Here is a 21,743-nt window from a genome sequence, read left to right on the forward strand (position 1 = left end):
CCGTATCAAGATGTTTCCTTCTTCAGAAACAGGAAGTAATGACATGATGACAGGTTAGGATGATAATTGAGGAATACATGGAAGAAACACCCGACCTCACTTTCGCAGGGAGGACTGCATGTCGCACTGATGATGAAGTGCTCGAGTATATTCGTACCATTGTTCAGCAATTTGGACTGCTTCCAACGCAGCGCTGGCCTCATTGTTTACACTCGGTACATTCTTCACACACGTACCATTCGCAATCTGATTCGAGAGCGCATGGTGGTTGAGCACAATACCACAGTAGGAGAAGAACGTGATGAGCATTACCTTTGGTGCTCTCTGATTGTGACGAATGATTTTCTTTATTGGTGACTGGTGACCGCCAATCAGCAATTTGCCTCTTCAGCTGTGGATCAAATGAATGCACCCTTTGTGGCCGCTTCCAACATGTGCTCCAGAAACGCATCACACTCGATTTGTCAATAGCTGCAGATGTGTTGTGCACACTGACATGCATGTGGCCAGCCAAACGTTGTTGAGCACATGGAGAACCCATTTTTTCCAAATTTCTCTATTTTACAGTTTTTCGGTCAGTATGTGGAACATGGTTGCAAGCAAAATGCAATCATGTGCAATCCTCATGCCGCAGTTGCGTGTCGGTTCTGTTTCAGCGTCAACCTTCTGAGCCCATTCCTCCTCAGTTGCAGGGATTAGTCGGCCTTCATATGCAAAATCATCAACGTCCTCACAACCAATTTGAATGGTATTTACCTACCTCCTGCATATGGTTTCATCTTAAGGGGAATGGTCCCCAAGATATTCCAGCAGAAGCTGAAGAATCTCCTGTGGAGGTTTTCCAAACAGAACATAAAATAATATAATTGTAAGTATATCTCTATTTGATTTTCTCGCTTGGATTGTGACCCTGTCCATTGTTCAGCTGTAATGGGCAGCAGCACCTGCCCATGGTCCCACTGTTCTCTTCCCACACCCTCCACAATAAAATGAAGTGTATCAACCGATAATATTTAATTAATCTGGTGTTGATAGAGCACAGGCATGATGGCAAAATGGCTTGCTCGTGTGTCAATATTCTTTGTATATCTTTGTACATTACCACCACCTTGTGAGGGAGGGTGGTAGTAGTGATTGGCAAGGCCTTACACCAAACCTTTGAAATGGCTCTCACAGATTGATCGGGAGATAATTCAATAACAGGGTCAGGAGATCATATTTTCAGCAATTCTGTTGTGTCTTCATTACGTGAGTCTTATTTGATGATTTGTGTTATCATTTGGCTGTGACAATGTAACGATGGCCTGTGGGTGGAAATGTGGTCAAATCGTCCATCCAGATGGTCACCAATTTAGCAACCGATGGTCCTCGAAGGCTGTCGGCTGGGAAATCTGAGAATATCTTCACTTTGGTGTCTGATGTACAGAAACTCGAGATATATCCATCGGAACCATACTCTGTTCAGAGCTTTGGTGCTGACTGAGCAGTCTCCTTGGCTATTGGACACAATCCTGGACAGGTCACCACTCCGACACAGGATACCAGCAAGCTGGTACTTATTTTGCCAATCTCTGAAGGATGACAGGCAGAGTCAACCCCACCTGGTATTAATTCAACATCCATCCATCCATTAGGACCATACTCTGTGCAGAGCGTTGGTGCCGCCTAAGCAGTCTTCTTGGCTATTAGGAACAATCCTGGACGGGTCGCCACTCCGACACAGTATACCAGCATGCTGGCACTCATTTTGCCGACCTCGGAAGGATGACAGGCAGAGTCAACCCCACCTGGTGTTAATTCAACAGCCGAATGGGATTTGAACTCAGCATCCTAGGATCCCAAGCCCACCACCCAAACCATTAAGCCAACACCAGGCATAGAGATATTGTTGTGGAGCCGGGTGTCGGCGGCGAGCACGACCGCTAGGTGGAGCAGTTGAGTCGGCTCCACTAAACACCCGGAATCAAGATCGTGCTTCTCGGAGAACTCCGAAACACACGGGTCCCTTACAGGACTGTGGTCGCCAATATTTCGACGGCGTGAGGTAGGGTCCACTTGTCTAACTCCAATTTACCTAAGTACTCACGCCATCCAACTACCGGGGAAATCACACCCTCGGCCGACTCTGTCCGATTCGAGTCGCAGGTAACGGCTCGGATCCGGTGTAACCGAGCGGAGTTACCAGAGCCGCGCCGGACCAAATGCACAATTTGCCGCTTCCCAATTTTCCAACACGCACCGTGCTAAGCCAATGAAAGAAACACAGAAACGAGCTGGAACATTTAACAAAAGGGATATTTATTTACAATAGGCAGGGAGGGAACACAGAAGAGCAGAGTTATCCGACTATAAGAAATGCAGACAATGTACAAGCAAAAGCACTTAATTCTACTTGACAAGACAGGCCCGCACACAGACACGCACACCCAAAAGAAATGGACCTCAATGGTCTTCAATCAGTAGAGCCGGGCCGGGGTACCTGTCCCGCCTCGTGCGGTCACACCGACCCGAACCTCCACGGTGGGTCTCAAACCCACGACGTTGGCGTTGCTAGCCTCAAGACTGCAGACCGCTATCGCCGTGACCTCCGTCTCTCCACAATGCACTCTTGTCGACAACCACTCACTGGCTTTGGATGCCAGGTTGGAAGTGCCTCACACATGATGACCGGCTGCTTGACAAACGCCACGATCCCTCGAACTCCGTCCTCTCCTGAACGCTTGTCCAGACCACCACACTCTTTCTCTTTGGGAGGAAGGGGCCTCTTCTCCTGGCCACTCGCCTCTTGATTGGTCGGACCCATCGTGTGATTCCCTGTCCGTCTCCCCTTGGACAGGCCCACGGTATGCGGGGCAACTCCCACCCTTTGGGTGGAGTCCCGATTGGAGGCGTTTGTGGCTCCGCCCACCTCCTCGCCTTCGGCCACGTGCGTAATGGCGATGGTGCCGAGTCGGAAACGGGGCGGGTGATTCAAATTGGCCGCTCCTTGCCGATTGGCTAAAGAGGGACGCCATGCCTATGTTAGACTCCGCCCACATACCCGCTTGCTGGCGAGTGCGCGAAGAATGCCACGATCGTCATGGCGTCAGGATGGAGCGAAGGTGTTGTAGTTGTAAGTGAAGATGTAAAAAAATCCTATCTATAAAATAACCCACAGCGCACGTACACTTAATTCCCATTAGACACAGGGGATGGATTCTAACTAGAAACACATACTTAGGCCTAAGTCACATTTGCTCTATGACGAGGATACGGTGGCTGTACGCCGTCTGAATTGACAGAAACGTGCGGCGGCCGCAGAGTTTCTGCAGTGGCCCTACGCCGTTTGGCTATCTTTTACAGGCCGTAGGGGTCGCCGTGGAATTATAGCGCAGAGTTATAACTTTTTTCATTTCTACGTTCCCCATAGCAATTTGACAAGCCGAAACAAAAGAACTGGTTAAAAAAAAAAAAATGAACCCACTCGTTACTGTCCGTCTGGCCGCACGTTCGCCTTCGGGCCCCCCTGCGGTCGCCTTGCGGGCACCTTGAGACTGCCTTGAAAATTCTATGGCCGCCGCAGGGCCCCCTTAAGGTCACCGTGCGACATCAAATCAAAGACCGTACGGCAACCCCACGTTTTCGGTCTCCACAATTTTTAAATACGCCGTGCGGCTCCCCGAAAAAAAAAAAAAAACATATGTGACTGCTACATTGTGTGACCGTGGAAATACTGTGGCCGCCGTATAATTGCTAGTGGCCGTAGATTTTGGAGACCCCACGGCCGCCGTGGCAAATATGACTTAGGCCTTACCGATATAACTGATCTATAGGGACTCTGGCTGTTGTGTGCTCATGGCCTCCAGATTCGCAACAATATATCACATACAGATATATCACAAACTCGAGTTCATCCTTCTGGAATCTAGAGGATGGGCACCGAGTGACAACTTGGTGCAAACCGCTGCATTTTAAAACCACCTAACAATGGGGTTTTGTACCAATTTATAACGCCGTGGCCTGACTGTTGTTAATTACCATTCCCAATTTGAACTGCGCACCCGGCCGACACGCCAGTGGGAGAAACAGGATTCATTAGGGAATGATGGAGAGGGAAGAACAGGAAGCAAGCAACACCGATTGCAACAATTTCCCTCATATTGATTTCCACAGTGCTCATGAGATCCTGATGGCTTACGCAAAATATCTTATGGCCCAATCGCTGACATGCACTAAAAACAGGGATAGATCACAGAAAGAACGTTGTTCCTCCATGATGCTTGTGCAGGATGGTGATGGCTGGTGGCAGTGGTGGTCTCAGCAGAAGAGATGACAGGCTGGATCACATCTGGGCTCATCGCTCCGGGCAAACGCACATGTGTGTTTTTTCCTGTCCGATGCTCAGACCATCATCCTCAGTTTATTGTCCAACTCTCCCTCTCGTTTGAAGCCCTCTCCATTGTCAGGCTCGCGCTTTTCTATTCCAGGCTCGCTGGAATCCACGAGACTCAACCCAGCTGTCCGTTCTCTCCACTCCGCTGAACTGGACTGGAACTCAATTCAACTGTCTGTTTCCCCTCGCCCCCTCTGCCTTTATTACCTCATGACCATGCGTAGCTGCATCCTCATTGGCTCACCACCCAGCTTCTCATAGCTCCCAGCAGCTTCTGAGGTTTCTCGCACCTCAAGCGGGTCCGTGAGACTGCCAGTCCCATCATGGCTCTTACCTTGCACACGGTCACGAGGCTGTGCTTATTGCCTTCCTCGAGGGGTGGATTTGCTGGCTTGCGGAGCTGGAGATGATTTATTAAAGCAGACATTACGAAGGGAACAAATTGAAGGAGAAATAGGGGAGGAATGGTGAGGGTGGAAGACACATTAGGGAAGTGAGGGGCCACATTCATCAGATTCTGCACACACTTCAACATGTGTCGTATCATTTTACACAGAAACCACACATTTATGCTGGATGCTTATTCATGACATTACTAATCTCTCTTACTCTCATTATCCCCTTCTGGCCGAACATGGCTGTCACCCAGTGAGGATGGTTGGTTGTATGGATTGGCAAGGCCGTACCACCAAACCTTTGAAATGGCTCTCAGACTGACAGGGAGAAGATTGAATACCAGGATAGGAGATATTATATTTTCAGCAATTTTGTTGTGCCTTCATTACATGAGTCTTATTTGGTGATTTGCATTATCGTTTAGCTGGGACAGTGTTTCATCGGGAGGGGGCTTGGATTCTTACATAAACATGATAAATAGTCTAATAACGATAATCTACGATCAATAGATCGGTGTGTGATAGATAAATCTGCAAACAAATGGATACATGTCGAGATACACGTCCAAACTACCCTTGTGAGAAGAGATGCGGCTTTTCCAGTGTTCATCGGGATGCATCGCAAACTGGGAATCGGTATCCATTAGAAAAGAGAAACAAATTGATCTCAGCAGTGGTTGTGGATTCCATAACTTTGCTTTGGCTAAACATTCTCATTGAGAAGATATGATTTTTTTTTGGGGGGGGGGAGTGTGGGGAAGAGTGGGGAGAGGGGGGTTAGGATCTTTGCCTGACATGCAATGCTAAGTTTGTGATGTGCAGCCGAAGAGAAGGATTATGATGAATCAAACTGAAGGAGGAAATGCTCGTTTGGCACAGAAGGATTTGAGAGCGTGGGTGGTGATATTCCACCCACACCTGAGGAAGTGTTAAAGACAGGCAGAAAATGGTGAGTTCATAAGAATGTCATGTTATAATTGCATGTTTGTCTTGCAGGTCTTTTGATTATGATCTGTCAACCCAAAAATGTCACTTGAGCACTCATTCAGAGCGTGACACTGGCGGACTACAAACAAATGTGTCTCAATTAATGGACCACTTTGAGATCAAGCAGTTCTGGGGTGAGACCTTTCAACTTTTCTGATGCAAAGACAAATTATTTATTGACACTTTGTAATACCACTTGTTACGGGTGACAGGATTCTAACCCGGTCCCAAACGTCACTCCAGACTACGAGTGTTACAGGCTGAACCAGGGACCTCAGCGACCCAAGGTGTTATTTCCTGCCCGCCAGGCTAAGACCCGCAAGCTAGCCGGGTGATCTTTTTGGAAGCTTGAAGTTAAAGTTGAGAGTGCAAGTTGTAGAGTTCTAGACTGCCATGCTTGAAACTCAGTTTGCGACTCGAACACTGTTGTTTCCAAAACATGTGTGTAAACATCATGCTTTTGCTATTCCAAATGGAGTTTTTATACCAGCTTCATGGCACAAGGTCAAACACAATGAAATGCAATCTATACACTTACAACGTCAAGGGACGGGAGACACTGAAGGCAAAACGATTCACGAAGCAAATCATATAGGAACTGTAACGATGGACTTCATTAATTAAGTACAACACAGGCCACACAACTGATACAAAAGACTGACACAGCATCACACACATGGACCCTCTATCGAACCCAGGGTAAGCGGTGAAGTGTCAAAAGCATGTCGGAAGTGTGTGGTGCGAGTGTGCATGGAGCTGTGTGACACCTCGGGAACGGCACTGAGCTCCTTGGTTCATGGGACACTCACCTCAGGTCCTCGCATGACTCATTCCTGCACCTCATATACCAGCGTAGCTGGGTCCAGCATGACCTGCACTCCGGCAGACAATCTGGAACAGGCAGTCTGAGACACATTCGCGGCGCCCTTGGTGCAGCATCAACAACAGCACCCGGGGCATCGACAAACAGCATCCCCGAGGGGTCAACAGCGGCCGCGAATGCTCCTTGCGTTCCGTCCCTTCCAGCTCCTTTAGCTAGGTGTGGTTTTGAGGGAGCAAAACGTCACGTGAGCATCTTCCTCATTGGTGCGCATCCGCTGGGGGGCGGGTGCCCCTCCTCGTTCTCGTTCTTGGAATTCCTCGTGCTTCGAGTATTTTAGGACACAACAGAAAGTAATTCAGTTCCACTCCAGAGGATTAATTGTTTACGGTGAGCGATGGATGGGCAGATGGTGAAAAATAAAAGAGTTAATAGTGAAATGTCAGATGAACGGATGGTAATTGGTGAATAATAAAAAAATGTGTGGAGAGAGTGGATACTGAAGGACGAGAATAAACCGACTGCGGGGTTGAGGGAAAGACCGATGGGATGAAAGATGGGTTGTTCAATTGAGATTTGGTGAAGCAGATTGTTGGTGGATGGAGGAGATTAAATAGCGGGTAGAGAGGGAAGATCGCATTGGGAATACACAGACTAACCTCAACGCACGGACCAGCAAAACCCCTGGACAATGGGGCAAAGGTCTATCTGGCACATAAACTAATGAAATAACTCATTGTGGGGAATCCTGTGTGTACTTGAATGCTCTCACCAGGGGGTACATTTCCTAAACCATCACAATATTACAGAAATTGAAGAAAATTAAACAATTTTTTTTAACTTTAAAAAATAATTGTGGTACTTTAAAATGGAATAATTAAATATTTTGAAAAATTAAATACGTGTTTGAAGATTGAAAAAAAAAAAAATCATTGAAAATAGGAAGAAAAAAAACATTTAAATTTGGGGGGAAAAAAATTATTGAAAATTGGAAATGATTAAATGATTTGAAAGAATTAAATATTTGAAAATTGATTAATGGAAAAATGATTCTTCCAAAAGGACACCAATTGTACAGTATATTGTGATGTGGTTAATGATAAGCTCCTGAAAGCTGGTGAAATGTTTATATGGTCAGTACAGTACTACTTACTACTTGTAAACACCTGAATAGGAAGGACTAGTAAGCTTTAACGAACTTTATGTATTACCTCCGCCACCGAAGGTGAAGGAGGTCATGTTTTCACCCCTTTCTATTTGTTTACTGTGTCGGAGTGGCCACCCATCCAGGATTGTGCCCAATAGCCAAGGAGACTGCTTGAGCAACACCAACACTCTGCACAGAGTATGGTCCCAATCTCCTCTCTCCTCTCTATTGGGTGATTGCTAGACTATCGTTATTCTCAGGTTTTCCGTCTGTCTGTATGTATGTAATGGACAGCTCTGGAGGCCAGAGGAGTCAACCGATTTTGATGAAACTTGACTGGTAGGTTCATACCAGGATCTAGTTATATGCTTTTGAGTACCGTTGCTATGGACGCCACCGTTGCCGAGCAACGGGACTTTGAAATTTTTGAAAAAATCCGAAAAATATTTATATCTATATTTTTTTCGAAAATCAAAAATCGGCTTCCGCGCTTTTATGCGCACTATAATCAACCTCTTTGTCAAAAAATTTCAGCCCGATCCATCAAAAACTGTATGACTAGTATGCAATTATATAGTGACCACCCATGTCGCTTACAGGCTTGTCTGTTTGTCTGTGTGCAGGATATCTCAAAAAGTTGTGGACGGATCCAGATTAAATTTTGTGGACAGGCTCGGCGTGCGACAAGGACGAACTAATTATATTTTGGTGAAGATCCGGTTCCGGATCCAGCTACTATAATTTTTTTTAAGTGATTCTTCACCATTGAGGGATAGGGCTAAACTAATATATAGCACGATATCTCAAAAAGTTGTGGACGCATTCGGATGAAACTTGGTGGACAGGTTGAATGTGTCGCAAGGACGAATTGATTCGATTTAGGTGAAGATCCGAATCCGGATCTGGATACGAGAGTTATTTAATTTTTTTTTTAATTGATTCTTCACCGTTGAGACATCGGGCCAAAAACGATATAGTTCTGTATATCATATTTCAAAAATGTATTGGGCCCGATATGTTCTCGTGGATCAGGCATTACGTGGCGGAGGTATGCACTACACCAAGTGCCCTTTTAGTTTTTTTTTTTTAAGAGCTTCATTGGTCTTCAACTAACCAGTGTTTTATCCCATTACTTGCAGACTGCAATGTCACATTCACATCAGATGTTGAAGGTTTCCCAAGCTCTGTTCATTGGCCACATTCTTATCCAGCCAATCAAACATGTAATTACTTGATAGAAGTCATAGAAGGAAAGATCATTGACTTGAAAAAGATCCACTTCAATCTACACCTCCCTGAAGGAGCCAACCAATTGGATTGCACGACTGCTGGTGACACTCTCAGTATATGGGATGGCAACACTGATGATGCTTCTTTGATTGGCACATATTGTGGCCAATCAGGGTTTGATTCAATCACATCAACTGGTCGGCACCTGCTGTTGCGTTTTATATCGGATGCATCTGGATCTGACACTGGATATCGCTTTTACTATACTCCAGGTACCATGTTGCCTCCTGTTGTGATGCTTTGTAAATACAGTACTTTATAATTTGGCCTTCCTGATTGCAAGTGAACTATGAGTGTAATCGTTCAAGATTGACGTGGACTTTTATGAATGAAAAATCAAAAAATACAGGGAAGTTCTCGACTTCTCATATTTCTCAAGGTATGAAAATACACCGTGAGTAGGGTAGATATACTGATTCTGGCTCACTTTCCCTCATGTTAAGTGAATGGGGATTCTCAGCGATTCATATTTTTTTCCATAAAAAATAAACCTCCTTTTTATCCCAACCTGTTGAATTCTCTGCTGTTGAAATATCTAAAACATGTAAGTGAATGGAGATTTTAATAGCCTCCCCTTTTAGCCAAGGAGCACTTTTTTTTCAAATAACCAATGCATATTGTTTAGCTCACTCATTGAACCAATAAAGATTTGTTCATTCTCAAATTCCTTCAATAGTTTGATTTTCTTTGCACAATAATCCCCATCTAAAATATTTAAAAATAAAACATTTGAATCTTTATATTTTTCAAGATACCCCTTTTGTGTCATTATGAAATGATAAACTTCTCCTAATGCTCTTGTTTGACCACCTCCTGAGTTGCATATCATTTTGAGATTGTAGTAAATTATTTTTCCATTGTTCAATTGATAACCATCAAAATTTTCAGTCCATTCAAGGATATTTATTTTTTTCTTTACATCCTCCAACTTACTAGTTTTTAAATTGATTCGTTTATTTGTTTTATTTACCTTTGTTTTAGTTATTTTTTCAATAATACTTATTTGATATTTTTCACATTCATTATGTTTTCCATTTATATACCAAGACTGAGATTTTATCCACTCTTCAGTTTGATTAATACTTGGTTCGACCATTTATATATTGTGAAAAAGGCGGCGGTAGCCCTTAAAATCCCCAACCCATATTCTATTTAGTTAAAACTTGTGTCCATATGGAACACAATCTATTCTATATACTCTATGATTAAATATTCACTCTATCATACAATATCCATATGGAACATAATCTATTCCATTATCTAAAATAAATCTCTTATCATCAAAGGCTCCGAATGCCTTCTTATTTACTTCTTCACTATATATATATCTTATGTTTATAACTTCTTATTGTATTCATTTTCCTATATTCTTCTTTCTTATTCATCAAACAATTATAATAATTTCTAAAAGTTATTGATTTCTTTATTACATATTTCTTTATTCCCTTTAACCTTTTATCAATCTGATCACCATACTTATAAGCATATGCCTTTGCTCTCAATCCAATAAACTCACTCATTACTTTTCCACCCAACTCATCCTTAAACTTACCAATAACCTTTTCATTCTTTTTTGAAAATAACTCGCTCTTCTTACTAAAATTACTTGTATCATATACTCCAATATTTTTCTCCATATCTTTATAAACATCATCAGTTTTTATATCTAGAATAAAACTATCAGTGTCCATATACAACAATGAAACATTTTCACCATACTCTTTCTTTAAGCCATTATACAAATAATCATACATCAATATCTTTGATAAATCAAGAACTGCTGTTCCAATATAAATTGGTTTATCCATTACAATACTTTCCTTTTCCATATGAATAGCAGAAAAGTTCTCTGAAAAAAACTCTTCTCTCTCAAAACTTGGTTTATTTATCAATCTAGAAGCTTCTTTCCAAGATGTTGCAAATCTAATGTTTTGCCTGTTTCTAACATTCTCCATTGTCTTTCCAAAGACAGCATTATTCATGAATTTATAGAATTCCCCTTCAAATTTTACTTTTGTATTTGTTCTCATATCTGTATTGAATTTAATATTCTTTTTCATCCAAGGACTTTGTTTAAATTTTAAAACTCTATGAATTTTAGCTATTCTCAATCCTTCTCCCAAAAACTGTTTCAAGCTTCTCTGATGCAAAACATATTCCTCTTTATCCATCACTAGCAGTAAAGCCCGGCGTTGCTCGGGATTTCTTGCAAATTTCCTGAATAGCTGCTGAAAGCCACAATAAGCGTAGCTCCACCACTAAACAGTTAAACGCTTACTACCTCATAATTGACGGCCCTAAAGCGCGTAAAGACTCTTCGATCCGGACCTGTATGGTACCGTAGAAAACGTAGGGTGAAATGATGTATTTATAGGCGGATAAAAGGGGGGAAGTAACACGCAAAAGATGAGTTAGGTTTTCAGAACGGCGGAATTGTTCTCTTGGCGAACTTGCAACTGAGAGGGCATTCTGATTGTGGACGGCTGTTTGATGGGCACCTGAAATAGCGAAAGATTTGAAGGTGAAATAAATTCTACCGTACTATGATTCTTCTATGGTTAAATGCATACCTGTATGGGTCCACTGAGGGCTGTAAATGGAAGGAGCGTTGAGGTGAGTAATTCCGGGCAAAACGGGAGTTGGCTAGAAGTCGCAGTGAGTCCTTTCACACAAGACTAAGAAGCGCTGCACCTTGGAAAGCCGTGGGGGAGTCATTAAAAGGCAGCTACTGAAACGAAAACTCAAAAGGCCAATTTTGCCTACGTTTGCACCGCAAGGGAATAGGAGCGGATATTGTAGGGCGTCATATGACCGGTGCGTTTCATTGATTCGTTGAAGACGGCTATCGCGACTGTGCAAAACAATGTCCCACTTTTTACGCTGGTCCCCATGGAGGAGTATGGCGACCTCGTTATATGAAGGGGCATTGTATCGGCGGGCGTGCTCCCCCGCAGGCCCCTTATCCGCATCAATGACAACGGAAAAAGTAGGGGATGGGGCTGACTCTAAGGCGCACTTAAAACTCCGAATGTAATTATTTTTATCATGCAGCATGCGTTGCAAGCTAAGCAGCATGTCCCTGTCTAAGGTGTCATGTTCTTCGTCGTCCTCAGGTGGAGGGAAAATATAAATTCGTGCATCGGCCTGTTTGTTGTCGTCAGCAATGAAGTAAATCTGCAAAAACGAAGGTTTACAGTTTTGCGAAGGGAGCAACAACCCGATTAGATGGTAAACCTGACCCTGAACTTTGAACGTAGACATCCAACCCCCTTCCCTAACAACATGCACCCCGAAAGAGGTCATTTGGAAGGCACTGTTATATTTCCTGATGAGCTTAAGGAAACTATTTGAAGTCAATGAAGACTCTGCAAGCAGGTCCCTTAAAGGCTGTGGCGGTTCCTCAAGTGGAGGTAGACGGACCTTACCGTTGGAGCAGCACATCCCTGGCGACTCCCCATCCCACTTAAGGGGACGACAAAATTGGCAGATGAAGTGCATCTCACCAATTTGTATGTCACCACGCATGGAATAGTTAACTTCGGCCTCGTACTGAAAAGCTTTTCGAAACCAAAACTGTTTGTTTAGGCACGTGACGCCACAGATGTTGTCCCGCCGTTGACTATTACCGTCTAACTTTGTGCGTCGCTCTTGTGGAGTCTCAGTAGACCAAGAAAGAGCTGTTCCAGAAGCGTTCCTGGAATGACGAACCGCCTGCTGTTCATCGCCCTCCGAAGCCCTGGAAGCAGCTGTTGCAGCAGTGTTCCTGGAACGCCGAACCGATTGCTGCTCAATACCCTCTAGAGCCCTGTAAGCAGCTGTTGCAGCAGCGTTCCTGGAAAGCCGAACCACCCGCTGTTCATCGCCCTCTGAAGCCCTGATTTCCGCTGTGCGCAGGGCATTCTGTGAAAGTCGGGCGGTAGTTTCCTCGAGCGACTCGTTTGCCCTAGAAACCCTTCGAGTCGTGGCTAACGCTCTTCGACGCCCAAGACAAACCCTCTTTTTAGGCGGCATTATCGAAAAAGGTAAACCGAGATTGAAAAGAAGTACGGTTTTTGGAACAAAAAAAATTGTGGGGTAGAGTACGACTCAGACGGGTAAATTTGTAAGTTGGGGTTTATATCGAAAAAACAATATGTAAAAAAGGGGGAGTGTTTAAACGCAAAAGTAATAACTCACAGATAGGAAGTGTGATGTTAGTGAAACCGAACGGCGTTTGAAAATCAGCCGAGCTCAGGATTGTTCCTCCGAACGTTTAAGAAACGACGTCAGAACGGGAAACAGCAGAAGCACAATCACAGGAAAAAGGATAATCGGTAGTCCACAGCACTAAAGATGCGACCGGACAATAGCGGAACAGGAGAAAATGTGACACGTTTTTCCTCGGCATAGCCTGACCAATGACAAATGAGTTGCATCCCAAACCATACGTGAGTGATCGGTGCAAAAGTAAAGCTAAGGGCAATGACCTTAAGCAACCAATAGGACATGCGCAATGAGGTCATGCACAAAATGCTTGCACGCGTGCACAGCGTGAACTGCATGCACTGAATCGATTTCGTCATCTTAACGTTAATTAGCGTTAATTAACTGCATGCACGGGATCGATTTCGTCATCTTAACGTAAATTAACACCTTAAATTTCTCGCATGCACCACAAGCACAATACACGAATGCAGTGTATGCAGCAGAAAAGGTAGGGAGGCCGACCAATTAAAAAGAAATTGCGTCTAAGCTTATTTGGGGAGTCGAGTGGGAAGTGCAAGAATGAAATTATCGATTTTTTCGGCAGTGGCGTAGCAGAGGTAAACGGCACCCGGGGCAAAGTGGAAATTTGCGTCCCCTGTAGGCCTTAAACTTGAGTGGATTTGAATGGAAAATCCCATAAGGGATATGGATTTATCGATTTTTTTTCGAATATCGGAAGTATTATGGAAAAAATTTATAGCCCATGACCTAAGCTGACCCAAAACCCATAATCGTACCGAATTTGAATGGAATCAGTTGGAGTTTGTGGAAATGCATAACAACCATACACACACACACACACACACACACACACACACACACACACACACGCACACACACACACACACACACACACACACACACCCTCCGTTTTATAGATATAGATGTTGTTAATAACTTTTCTGTTGATTTACCTTTAGTATTAAAACTTTTATGATTATCACTGAATCATTCTTTCTTTGGGGTTTCTTTCTCACATGCAAAAGGAAGGTCTTTATGCTTATTATGAAGATCACTCGGGTACCTCAAATCAACTTCAAAATAAAAAAAAAACAATGTCACCCGCAGGTTGACCCGTATCTTGCCAAAAGGTGACCACGTGTGACTTCTTTAAGGTCACACTGAGGTGAACAGAGCTGCTATCCACCAGGAGCGACTCCTTGAGGAATATCTGCCTACGAGAGATTCCGATGAGAATCGTTCTACAGAGTAACCATGAAAAATATGCGTTTGCCTCTTTACGTCACCAAATGACGTCATAATGTCTCAAGCTTGACATATCTAAAAAGCACTCATCGAGGTGTTCAATTTGAGGTATGACACGATATGGTTCCTAAAACTTGAAAATTTGACCTTGGGGTCAAATATGTTTGACCTCAGGCGCTAACCATGAAGGTCAAGGCCAATCGCCACCAAAAATTAATCAGCTGAGTGCCAAACCATGAACTATATTCCCATGAAGTTTGAAGACGATCCGATCAAAATTACTCAAAAAATAAGGGTTTCGTCGACTCCCCTGATTTGCGACAAAGTGACCTTGTCCTTTGACCTTGACCTTCAAAATTTTGTGCACTGAAAGGGACCTCCATAGGCCTCTGATATGTGAAGTTACAAAAATTTCCAATGATAACTGTGCTCTGCAGAATTTTTTATACGTGATTATAGACAAACAAACAAACAAACAAAAAAAAAACATACAAGCTGACTAACATATTTTGCAAAAACTTTGTTTTGGCAAGATAATAATAACCTTCTTCCTCATTCAATTCCTATTGAGAAGAAATAACAATATTCATCAAAACCTTTTCATAATCCTTTTCTTCCACCCACTCTAATTTACCAGAAGGAAGAGATTGAGACATTGCCCATCCATACAAATTATTCGCATCAAAATGCATCAAATAATTACTATCTTTTTCACTATCATAATTTGGAAGATATTTATTATTTGCTTTAGCATATCTTTTTGAACATACTTGTGATATTCCACCTCTCTTAGACTTCTCAATCATCAAAAGCATATCTACATCACTGATTAAATCTATATCTTGTTCTGTCATTTTCAACATTGCACCAGGAGCTGTGAAATAGTGGGCAGGATCTAATCCATAACAATTTTTAGTATGACAGAGTGATCAAAAAGCTTCAAACACATCAGCTAACAATAAAACATCTGTTTTTAGATATAAATCATGATATTCTCCAAGGTTCTTTATCTTAAATATTTCCAAATTTCTTGTGCGTGCTTATATTCCTTATCACTTGTCTCTTCTTCGTAAAGGCTTTTATAGAAACTTTCTTTTGAAGGAAGTTGTGTTTCTTTAAATCTCATAAATAAATCCATATAATCATAAGGATAAATTCCCTTACTTGTAAGAATTTTCTCTTTACTTTTAATTTCATTCCTTGTTTGAATTTCCTCTCGAGTTAGAATTCCCTCTTTAATCAGAATTTCATCTTTAATCAGAATTTCCGCTTTAGTTAGAATTTCATTCATTGTTCGAATTTTCTTTATAATTAGAATTTCATATTCAGTTAGAATTTCTTCATTAATTTCCTCATTAATTAGAATTTCCTCTTTACTTTGATTTCTCTCTTTAATCTGAATTTCCTCTTAAGTTAGAATTTCCTCTTTTGGAAAGAATGAATTAAGATTTGGAAAAGAGCCCATGGAGCTTAGATTTTATGCTAGGTAGGCTAGTGGTGTTCCCATAAACTTGAAAGAATCTAGAAACCTAATACTAGTTAAAGGTTTTGTGAATATCATTTTTGTAAATGAAATATACTTTTGACTTGTGTTTGTTATGGCATAAATATTCCCTGGTGTTTTTTGAAAGTTCATTTATAAATAGATGTAGCCTGGTGTTGGCTTAGTGGTTAGAGTGGTGGCTTGGGATCCCAGGGTCCTGAGTTCAAGCCCCGTTGGCTGCTGAATTAACACCAGGGGGTTGACTCAGCCTGTCATCCTTCCGAGGTCGGTGAAATGAGTACCAGTGTACTGGTCCTGGTGTATGCCCCGGTAAGAATAGGTGTACCATATCCCTGTGTGTCGTAAGAGGCGACCAGGGTTGGCGTCAGGAAGGGCATCCGGCCATAAAACATTGCCTCAAGAAAAAGCCCAATCCCTGCACAGCAGGGAAAAATGGCTGTAAAATGGTCATTTATTTATAAATAGATGTGTATCATAGTTGGCGCTGTTGTGAAGAAAGACTGGAATAAAAGAAGGAAACTTATAATTAAGATTACAACAGGAATGAGCGAGACCTCTATATTTACCAGTAAGATGACAATGATCCCGAACTTTGACCTCTCCCTCAATTTCCTCCTCACAAATATGGCAGATATTGTTCTTTTTAAATACTAATTTTTCTTCTTCGGTAAATTTCATCGATTCATTTGTTTCTTTCATTAATTTAGTTAGTCTTATACAATCCTTTTCTAATCGTTTTACAAACTCTTGTGAAGCTTTTTTTCCACTATAATGTTCAAATTTATTATACTTTTCTCCAACAGATGATTTGATATAATAACAGAAACCACAAGGAATATATTTTTGATATTTATTTGTATATGATTCTTTTGGATTAGGAGAAGCAGTATTTATCTTTTTAAGGATACATTCAAAATCAGCGTATATCACAAATGGGTGCATAATAGATTTATTATATTCTTCAAAAGAAATCTTTTCACCAGGTTTAGACATTGTAATTACAGCTGATTTATGATTACGACAATATTTTGAATGTTGTTCTAATCGTTCTTTTGTATGAAATGAATTAAGACATCGCTTACAAGGATATATTTTGTTTGCTGTTCTGAATACCTGAGAAGAGGTTAATCTTGATAAATTATTGATCTATGTATAATGTGAATTCTTTCCAACACTAAAATATAAAAGATCAATGTGTGTTTCTTCATTTCTCTCTAAAATCTTTAATACCTGAACTTTATTCTCTCAAGTTAATCCATATACATTAATAGAAAGATTATTCTTTTTCTCAAATTTAGGAATATCTGTTCGTGGCATTGGGAATTTAAAATCTTTAAGTCCAAGGTATTCTCATATTTCATATATTGTTTTACTCTTTCTGAATTACAATTTGGTGGATGCAAGTGAGCAAGAACAGACCAGAGAAAATATTTATTATCATTGTTCTTAATATTAACAACTGCCTTCTTTAGTTTTATTTCTTTTGGTAATTCAATATAAGAAGAAGCTTTAAGGGGGTCTGATTTTAGAATGTGTATATCTAAAAAGATGATTTTTTAAAATATTAAATCCACTTCCTTCCACTGTATTATCAACATCCTCCTCTTGTCTTGAGAGTTCTTCATAAACCCCACTATTCAGAAAATCTTGAAATGATGTTATAAAATGAATATCTGTTCTCATCGAAGGAGTTTGTTCTTCATCTTGTCTTTTCATATTCATTTTCACTCCCATATAAAACTTTAAAGTTTTCATTTCTTTTAATGTCTTTTTAATAACTTTTTCTACATCAGGTTTCACTATTTCAATTGATTCAGCTATTGACGATGGACCGGGTTCTCCAAATTTAAAAATCCTGATTTTAATATGATTCTTAAAAGCTCCATCAGTGTTTTCAATATAATAGTCTCCCTTTACTTGAAACTCATTCTAACAAGAGAAATTTTTTTAAACCACTTTTAAAAACTTCCCAAGAAAAAATTATAGATGTTTCCACAGTTCCCACAATAGAATATACTCCTAAAAAACTTCAAATATAAAAAGATTTCAATCAAATGACGGAGGAAGAATTAGAGCATATAGGATAATTAGAATATGATGATGAAGGTTTATTTCAACAACTGGAAGAGATTAATCAACCCCCTGATTATATTGTGAATACTCTTCAAAACAATGAATATTCAGTGGATTCAAAAACCAAAGCAGGACTCATTCCAACAGAACAACCAGCAATATTTCATCTTGTTCAAGAAAAGGTATTGATATTTAATGATGAATTAAAGTTCCTGAGTTCTGCTGAACCTCCTGTTAAACGAACTCCGAGATTAATGTTTCTTCTCACAAAAGATGGAAGACAAGGTTCAACTGTGAGGGATGAATCAAAGTATTTTGATACACCATTGGATAAGAAAAATAATGATTATAGAGTATATATTGATCTGCTGGACACTTAATTATAGGGTTAGTCTTTCTGTTAAACGTAGCAAGAATGAGAAGGAGACACACATTATTCAGGCTTTAAGTAGGCTTGGTTCAGGTGTTAGTTTTCTTCCAAATGACCAATCACAATTAGTTAATAGACTGTTATTGTTGCTCGGTAGTAAGAAGGCTGGAAATAACAATTGTTTTAATGAAGCATCAGCCATTTTAGACCAGTTGATGAACATGAAAATAATTACTAAATATCAATACAAAGACATTTTATCTCATATTAAATAAGATGAGAAGCACAATCCTAAGTTTCAATTTCACAACAAGTGACCACACATCTTCATTTCCATAACCACTACAACTTGACACAACAAATGAATATGAGGCATCTTTATTGTCCATGGAAACTTATAATGCCTTATTTAATATAACCGAGAAAAATGACAAGTTTAGTTATAATCCAGGAAGTGGATACAAAACGATAACAGTTTCACCCGGAGCATATGAGATTTCTCAAATATCTTCCGAAATTGTTTGTCTTATGAAAGAACAGGGTGATGAACCAAAAAATATTGTTATAGATATTCAAAAACATACTTCAAAATCAACGATTAAACTTAAAAATAACTACAAGGTTCATTTCACAATTGATAATTCATTTAGAGAGTTATTGGGTTTCTCCTCAAAAAAGATTGAAACTAATGGGATGTTTTACAGTGATAATGTCATTCAAATATCCTCAGGAATAAATTCGGTATTAATTCACTGTGATTTGATTGATGGTGCTTATAATGATGGAATAAGAACAAATACAATATTTTCATTCAGCGCATACTCAACCCCAATTGGTTTTAATTCAATATGGAACCCAAAAATCTGGTTTATCTCCCTGTGTCAGGAAAAACCATATACAGAGTAAATTTTAGGATAACCGACCAAGATAATCGTATGATTTCTTTTAATGGAGAAGTTATATCATTCAGAATTCACCTACGTGAAGTTTTCCAAGAAATAAATATGATGGTTATTGTAAGGAAACACGAGTTGGGAAAATAGAAAATAATTACAGGGGATGGGATGTTCCTTTCCCCATACTCCAAGGGTGAAGGTATGTATCTTGGCAGATTATACTATAAACCTAAGAGACAAAGGGGTGTCGGACATCAATTAAGAGGAGATGGGATAATTGATACTCTCACGGGTATCGGTTCAACTATTCTTAAACATAAAGACCTAATTGCTTCAACTGCTTCTGCTGTGGGAAATGTAGCAGGTGCTATATAGAGTATAAAAGATACCCAAAAGGAATCTCATAAATTACAAGCAATAAAAGAAATTAAGAAAAGCAAAACTCAGTTGTCTCTCCAAGAACGACAGAAAATAATTCAAATACTTGGGTCAGGGTTTCAAAAGTTTTAACATGTTTTTTCCTAAATAAATACAAGTATGGAAGCAATTGATAGTATCTCTGATTTGGATGATACTATAATCATCTCAAACTCCACTAAAAAAGAAGATTACTTCAAGGTAAATGCAATAACTGGAACAGACTGGAATGCAAATGGTACAAATAGTTTTGAAATAAATAATCAACAAACCTATTTGAATCTATTCGAAAGTTTCTTGTTGTGTAAATTTACATTCACTAAGGCTGGGAATAACACAAACGCTGCTCTCGTAAATGATTTCTTCTGGAAAATGTTTGATAGTGTTCGTTTGTACTTTGGAACACAAGAAGTTGAAGTGGTTGATTATGTCTCTGCTGTATCTGAAATGATGAAATTTGCACTATATACATTCAGTGATAGAATGGGAAAGGGGGCTGTCAAAGGTTTTATTTCTGATATGTCAACGGGAACAAACACAGACCCTGGACATAGTCAAAGGAAAGGAATGTATAATGATGATACAAAAGCAGTTAATAGTTTTACTGTGGCAGTTCCTCTTAAAGGTATACAGTCTACCCCCGCTTCATCGCGGTTCACCTATCGCACCCCCGGTTCATCGTGGGTTTTCCCTTGGAACGTAACTAATTTTTTCTGTGGATTCCCCCGGTACATCGCGGTAATAATATATAAAATATAAATTATTTAAGCAATAAATTATAACGCGTGGTGCTCGACCAGTCACACAACACATAACACGAGAAAGTTTCGCTTGTGAACTTCGAATATTTTCTACGTTTTTTTCTCCAAGCCCCACGATGCCGCCCAAACGCCCTGCACCCTCTAAGGCTTCTGGCAAGGAACCGAAGCGCCAGAGGAAGGTCCTGGGACGTTCCAGGATAAGGTTAAGGTAAAGGTGCTCGATATATGGTTCGGGAAGGAAAAAGGTTTGCCGCCGTTGGACGAGCACTGCTCATACCCAGCACCTCAAAACCGACCAGACCAGACTAGTCGATCTCCGGCACCTCAAACCCAATCACTGCCAAACCAACCAGACCAGACGAGTCGATCTCCGGAACCTCAAACCCAATCACTGCCAAACCGACCAGACCAGACTAGTCGATCTCCGGCACCTCAAACCCAATCACTCCCAAACCAACCAGACCAGACAAGTCGATTTTTTGTGGAGGCGTCCATTCATCGCGGATTTTCACTTAGCGCGGGGAGGTTTGGAACATAACCCCCGCGAGAAACGGGGAATTACTGTATTTGGATTTTGAGATCATGATAAAGTTCTGTATGGTCTTAAAATTAGATTTCAACTACAAAGGAATGATAATGAAAATAGATTACTTTTTGGTGTTGCTAGTGCTTTTGGTGATCAGAATAAATTTGAAATTGATGAAATGAGTTGGTATATTAGTGAATATACTCCTAATCTTAAAACAGACGAGATGTTGCATAGAAGACTTAACTGAAAGAAACCACTCAATGTAACATACCTTAAAATAAGATGTCAACATGTTAAACTGAACCAAATCACTTACACGTGGAATTTGGGTGTTCTGGAAGGAAAGCCACGATATCTGTGGATCATTTTTAAAAAGCCAGATAGTGATACTGCGAATGATAAGAATAATGCATTGAGTGATAATGCTAAGGTGAAACAACTTCGTGTTTCTCTGGATGGAACATTTTACCCACGAGATAGATTGGAAATTAATTGGGGGAAAAATGATTATGCTGAAGCATACAAGTCTTACCAAAAGGTGTGTGAAAGTAATGGAAACAAAGAACCTATTTTGGATATGACAGCATTTAAAAGTTTGGATACAATCTATGCGTTTGATCTGAGTGCTCAAAAGGAAACTATAAAGTCTAATCGAGTGGACACTTCCCTCTACATTGAAAGAGGAGAGAGTGAGGAAGTTGATGCATATCGTTTACTTTTGGAAGAAACAG

At 40.6% G+C, this 21,743-nt stretch overlaps 2 protein-coding genes across 2 annotated transcripts in view; one reads left to right on the forward strand and one right to left on the reverse strand.

Moving 5' to 3' along the window:
- Positions 1-21,743, forward strand: part of LOC147010159 (tolloid-like protein 2) — a 113,145-nt gene that overhangs the window by 36,657 nt on the left and 54,745 nt on the right. The window contains exons 6-7 of the mRNA XM_085860772.1: positions 5,764-5,888; positions 8,861-9,223. Coding sequence (XP_085716898.1) covers positions 5,764-5,888; positions 8,861-9,223 — 488 coding nt within the window. The remainder of the gene's footprint in view (positions 1-5,763; positions 5,889-8,860; positions 9,224-21,743) is intronic.
- The window catches only part of TMEM220 (transmembrane protein 220), a 144,384-nt gene that overhangs the window by 27,502 nt on the left and 95,139 nt on the right, over positions 1-21,743 (reverse strand). The window lies entirely within an intron of this gene.

The sequence above is a fragment of the Eptatretus burgeri genome, chromosome 17 (genome assembly GCF_056783735.1).
Source record: "Eptatretus burgeri isolate ZD-2024b chromosome 17, Ebu_testis_v1, whole genome shotgun sequence".
Lineage (NCBI taxonomy): Eukaryota > Metazoa > Chordata > Myxini > Myxiniformes > Myxinidae > Eptatretus > Eptatretus burgeri.